This window comes from Ovis canadensis, chromosome 10 (genome assembly GCF_042477335.2).
Source record: "Ovis canadensis isolate MfBH-ARS-UI-01 breed Bighorn chromosome 10, ARS-UI_OviCan_v2, whole genome shotgun sequence".
Taxonomy (NCBI): Eukaryota; Metazoa; Chordata; class Mammalia; order Artiodactyla; family Bovidae; genus Ovis; species Ovis canadensis.
The window spans coordinates 50,224,316-50,230,315 of NC_091254.1; the positions used below are offsets into that span (position 1 = coordinate 50,224,316).

The 6,000-nt window shown below is 53.3% G+C and overlaps 1 protein-coding gene across 2 annotated transcripts in view; it reads left to right on the top strand.

Moving 5' to 3' along the window:
• The window catches only part of CRYL1 (crystallin lambda 1), a 60,572-nt gene extending 54,975 nt beyond the window's left edge, over positions 1 to 5,597 (top strand). For both annotated transcript variants that reach the window (XM_069601701.1, XM_069601700.1), the window contains exons 6-8: positions 970 to 1,075; positions 4,605 to 4,711; positions 5,042 to 5,597. In XM_069601701.1, the coding sequence (XP_069457802.1) occupies positions 970 to 1,075; positions 4,605 to 4,711; positions 5,042 to 5,152 (324 nt within the window). In that variant the 3' untranslated portion in view covers positions 5,153 to 5,597. The remainder of the gene's footprint in view (positions 1 to 969; positions 1,076 to 4,604; positions 4,712 to 5,041) is intronic.
• Positions 5,598 to 6,000: the final 403 nt, after the last annotated feature.

The following is a 6,000-nucleotide window of genomic DNA, read 5'->3' on the forward strand; positions in this document are numbered from 1 at the left end:
CCCAGGGACCAGGGTGGCCCTGGGAGAAGACCGGGCCGAGACACGATGTGGGAGGCGGGGCACCTTGCCATCCAGCAGTCGTTTCTGGTGGTTCTGGGCAGCCCCACCGGCCTCGTGTGCACTGTTTCCTCCTGACACCCCCCTCACCCCCAGCGCTGTCACCAGGAGCTGAGGCCGGTAGACTGAGCATTTGAGTGACCTGAGTGGATCTGCTCTCATCAGTGGTCACATGAACCCGAGGATGGTTTAGGACTAATAGGAAACTTGGAGGACTCCTCCTGCTGATGAGGTGCTTGATACCCCGGTGTTGGCACCAGGGGCAGGGAGCCCAGGCCGCTGGGGGCATCGGCTCTTGGTAGAGGACGTGCCAGGACATCCTGGGGCCGCCGGCGGTCATGCAGGTTGTCATCATGCGTCCCTGGGCCTTCCCAACAGAACGCATGGGTGGTGGAGGCCCTGTGAACGGCAGCCCCACCTCTGCAAACACACAGCTCTGAGCTGCGTTTCATCAGGGAAGCACTCTTCTACAAACTTGTTAAAAGCTGGGCAAGGCCAGGCTTGCAGGCCGGCAGAGCCTGAGGATGGCTTTCCTGCTCCTCCGATATGGCCCCAGGTCTTAGGTGTCAGGGGACACTTCTGGCTGTTTCCTCTGACGCCCCATCCCCCGTGCCTCCATCCCCTGTGCCCCCTCCTCCCCTTCCCTGAAGCTGTAATGGGAGCTAGAGAAGCCAGGACATTAGAGGTGGGGACCATAAGGACAGGAACTGAATTGGTGTCCAACCATTTCACGAGCTGATCTTTTCTCAGGGTTCATTCGTGTATGATTGCCGTGTGATGCCACATCTGACGAAGCCTGTTCTAGGGCTTCTGGGGTGTTTGGGGTCCTGTTTAGAGAAGTGAGGATGAGAGCAATGGTAACGAATTGCCCTCCCTATGAGCTCACCTTTGGACCCCATTCTCTCCTCTCAGGAAGGTGTGGTGTCTCCGGGTGACCTTGACCTCGTCATGTCAGACGGCCTGGGCCTGCGGTACGCGTTCATTGGGCCCCTGGAGACCATGCACCTCAATGCGGAAGGTAGGGGCTGCCGAGGGGTCTGTGCCGGTTGCTGCTTTCGTGGTTTGTAAACAGGCTTGCCTTTTCTTACAACTGAGGAGAAGCAGCACCGTGTAGGAGACGCTGCCTGGAGATATGTCTCATGTTTTTCTTTTTCTTTCTTCTTCTTGAGAAAAATAATTCAGGTATCATGAGAAATTGATAGGGAGAGACTGAGAACAGTTAATTCTCGAACAAATAGAAACAGAAGCTGATGAAACTCGAGAACAAACAGCGTGCAGACAGGAAGGAGGCCCTCGACAATTTTTCAAACAAAGCAGCTGATAAGAAAGCCTAATTGGCTGACTGTGATAGTGGTGGACAGATGTAGCTTTCAACTTCAGAGCATTCCAGGGAGCAGAGGGAGTCAGTTCTGAGATCTGGCTCAGGACCGTGGACATGTGCGTGATTCCTCACTGTGCCACCAGAACATATGTGGGAACGCCTCCTTTGGGGTGTAGTTTTTCGTAAAGCCAGCATCTCAGGTTAAGGCTGGTTACTAGTCTTAAAAGCTACAGTTTATCTGGAAGTGGCAGAGGTATTTTAGGATGTGTTTTTAATCTAATAAAATAGTGCCTGAGAAAGAGGGGGCCAGCGTGCTTACTCCGCCTTGAAGTGCCAGCTGTGAGTGATGGGTTTGGCTGGCGGGGCCCTGCTGGACTTGCAAGCTAGATGACCTCGTGCAGGTCAGTTCACTGCCCCTCAGTTTACCCACCTATAAAACTGGTATAGCAGCTGTGACCTTCACAGTGGTGGTGTGAGAGTAAGCCGGATGGAGACACTGGGCTTGAGTCAGAAACAGTGAGATGAGCTAAATCTAATCTCATGAGAATCTGTTTTTCCCCCATCTTTTCTTATTCTGTATAAGCAGCTCTTAAGCAGTTAGGTTCAAAGTCTTCTCTTTGGAGGGGGAGGGGGCTTGTGCCTCACAGCATGAGAGATCTTAGTTCCCTGACCAGGGCTCAAAGCTGGGCTCCCTGCAGTGGAAGCATGGACTTGTAACCACTGGACCACCAGGAAAGTCCCTCATGGTCTTCCAGAAAGCTAAGCTTTGTGAGTTTTTGGAAGTGGATATTGTTGACCAAGCAGAAGGCATGGATGCAAAGAAGATTGGGGGGTAGGGGTGGGGTGGGCAGCTGAGTGGGATAAAAGGTGAAGTGGCTTTTTTCCTTCCCATTGTCAGTGAGATCATTATTCTAGAGTAATTCCCATACCACTCACCTTTCATGGTGTATAGTAGCCAAAACTACAGTTGGAAATAAATTAAAACCCTCCTTTTAGACCCTAATGGGAGGGGAGAACTTTCCTTCACTGGACTTTCATTCACAGCACGGGTTCCAACTCACCACAAACTTCCCGTATGTGCAGTGAGTGCAGGCTACTGGCCTAGCAGACGGTGGGCATTTATCCGAGAGCTGAGGGCCTGCTGCAGAAAGTGTTCTTATGTTAGTAGGGCAGAAATATTAATTGGCTTTCGAGCAAGTTGGGGGGAAATTATGAATTGTATAAGAGTTTTACTGTATTTTATTCTGTTCTGAAGAAATGAAAAGCTCTTTTAAAACTACAAGTTTTATAAAAGGCAGTAGGAAAAAAGGTACTAGAAAGCCCCTGGGATTCTCAGATGACTTCACTGGGGCCACAAGAGAGGAGCGCTTGTTGAGAAGTCATTAAGTAGCCGGAGGTGAAACAGGGCACCTGAATTGCATCCCAAGGCTCATGGTGGGGGAGGAGGGGCAGGGCAGCTCGTTTTCCCCGAAAGTGGGTGAGCTCACAACTACAGCACACCTGCCTGCTCTCTCCTCTTTCCAGCTTTTTCTGTTGGGTGTCTCTGCTCCCTCAAAACGGGTAAGCTGTGTTTGTGCTTAGATTATATCACCTTTAGTTTGAATAAACCTACAAATAGGCACAATGAAGTAAATATTTAATTTCCAAAAGTAAGCAAGTGTTTGGGGCATTTTCCACGTTGCAGAGATGCTGCATATCCAGGAGAACTGGCGGAGGTCGGGGGGCCCTCCCCAAGCTCTGAACTGCCCCCCATGCTTCTGGTAAATGCAGCAAAACCCTTCAATTTAAAAGGGAGCATCCAGAGCTTAAGTGCAGGTGCTGATGTCAGAGAAGTAGTATGTTTGAATTTTCACCCATCGGACCACTTTCTCTTCTGAGACAAAGTGGGTGTCATCCTTCTTAGAGAGAAGCAAAATGATATGAGCCAAATGCAGTTGAAATCAGTGAATTTAAGCTTTCACACAGATGTAGATACACAAAAGCTAACCCCACAGAAGTTATGCGTCTTTTTTAAGGCATGTCCATTGGAGATCACTTTTAAGTGAATCATGCAGTGTATGTGATCCCTGGAGGAGGCCATGGCAACCCACTCCAGTATTCTTGCCTGGAGAATCCCGTGGACAGAGGAGCCTGGCGGGCTACAGTCCATGGGGTCGCACAGAATCGGACACGACTGAAAGGACTTAGCATACACGCACATGCAGTGTCTGTGGGGCAGGTGCGAGCCCTGCTTTGGGTTGCTTCACATCCTGCAGTTTGTTTGTTCCCTGTTATCCTTTTAGCCTGCCTGACCAACTGCTGAGTCTCCCTGGTTCTGAAAGAGGCTGGCTGAGGGCCAGGGCAGCTCAGCAGGTTTGGAGAGGGGTTGCACTGGGCTCCTGTGAGACCTGCCCCGAGCGCAGGCCTGCACAGACCGGCCTAGCCTCCCTGCCTGGAGGGCAGGGGCGGGCTAGGCTGTGCGTGTGTGTGCGGAGCGGCTGGTCCAGGCAGGCCACCCCGTGTGCGGGCAGCCGACGGCTTCCTCTTGGAATCAGCCTCCCCCACGCACACCTGACGCTACCCTGAGGGCAGCGTCCCCTTTGCCCCTTCAGGGTCAGCCTCTGCTCCACGTGCTTCTCCACCACAGACCTAGGACTCCGTACTCCACTGAGGCGCCTTGTCGGCAGACGCGTTGGGAGGCGTGGTCAGGGATCATCTGCAGCCCCCTGGGGCTGGTGGGGCCCTAACCTGACGGCCACAGCCGGGCCTGCCCTTCGGGGGTAAATAGCCCGTGTTGAGAACCTGTCGCCCAGGAGGTGAAGAGCCAACTAGAGCCCATGGGTAAGAGGCAAGTAGGGAATGGATGCAGTTGAACTTGCCATCTTTGGTTCTCAGAGGATGCATTTGAGTGGTGTACACAGGTGACCTCGTAGGCACATTGTTGAAGGAGACGTTTGTGGTGCAAAGAGGACTCACTTGACGCTTGAGGACTCAGAGCTGACCTGGGCTGTCTGAGGTCCCTGAGAGATGCTAACCCAGGCACCATGGGGGCCTGGAGGTCGGGTCACTTCTCAGGGCTTTACTGCTGGGAGAGGCTGAGTTCTGACCCCGGTGTGGCTGAGCAGGGTGAGTGTCCCACTGGCCGGCCCTTGACACCCATGGCGGCCGGACCCTGCGGACACACCCAGGTTTGGGTGGAGACAGAGCTCACTGACCCAGGGGTGTTCTTATTTCCTTCTGCTTCCAGGTATGTTAAGCTACTGTGACAGGTACAGCGAAGGCATGAAGTGTGTCCTGAAGACTTTTGGACCCGTTCCCGAGTTCTCTGGGGCCACAGCTGAGAAGGTGCACCAGGTATGTGAGCTCCTGCCTGCAGAAACGAGGTGTTGCCTGCAACTGGAGTCTTTGCCTTGACCTCCAAGTTCCTGTTGCTGACCATCCACGGCCCTGTCAGGGTCACAGGGGACCCTGTGAGCAGTGTGACCAGGGATCTGGTGGCTCACCCCAGCTGTCAGTCCCCCCAGGTTTGGGGAGTTACATCAGTTGAGGGTTTGCCAGGCTTCTTCTGTCTCTGAAAGCAGATTCAAGAGTGTGCACAAATAGGAGCGGTTTTCCTTCTGCTTAATTAGTTGTCCTTCACGCTTCTTTCCCCTTTCTCCTCTTTTTTTTTTTTTTCGTTCCCAGGCCATGTGCGTGAAGGTTCCGGATGACGCAGAGCACTTGGCTGCCAGGAGGGCGTGGCGGGACGGATGCCTCATGAGACTTGCCCAGCTGAAGCGCCAACTGCCCCAGTGATGCTGCAGTGACCACTGCTGCCCCCAAGCGGGGACCACCAGCCCCCAGTCCCATGGCCTTGAGACACCAGGGTGGGGAGGGGGGCTGCGGGAGCCCGGCAGAGGGAGCCCTGCTTGCTGTCCTCACCCTGGCAGGTGCCTGAGGGGGCCATGCCCCAGGCAGGGGTTGATCACAGCTGCTGGGGTCTGTGGACCATGGATGCCCCCCAGCTCCCAGCAGACAAGAGAGCTAATCATCCGAAGATTTGACCACTTACTTTCATGTGATTCCACGTGTTTACATATCATGATCGGTGGTTGTAGTTTCAAGTCATTTTAATCTACTGCAAAATGTTTTTGTAATTATTTTCTGATCTCTTGCTGAGGACCCTGTGGTCCTACACATTTGAGGAGTTCCCTTCATTTTTCTGATCCTTATTCCAAATAAAAGTGTTTGATTTCATAAAGACATCTTTTCTTTTGCTCTTTCTGAGAAAGATGTGTCCTGGTGATGGACAACAAGTGACCACGATGGTCAGGTCATAAAGCAGATGCTTTGTTCGGAGCTCCCTGTCTGTGGTTCGGTGAAAACCCACACTTTGGGCTGGTGTTTCCCATGGTGCTGTTGGCCCCAGGGTCAGGCATGTTGGAGAAGCCCCCTCTGAGGGTGGCGGGCAATCCCCAAACATCCCCACAGGGAGCACACGAAGGTAACTATTACCCAGGCCCTGTGTTGCCTCAGCCTAGAGAAGGGCTTGGCATGGGGGACAGTTCAGAAAGGGGGTCCTGAGGGTGACCCTGGGCTGTGGAGGCCGTATGCAGGACAGAGGCTCTGGACCAGAGGCTGGAGCGAGAGGCAGAGCAGCACCC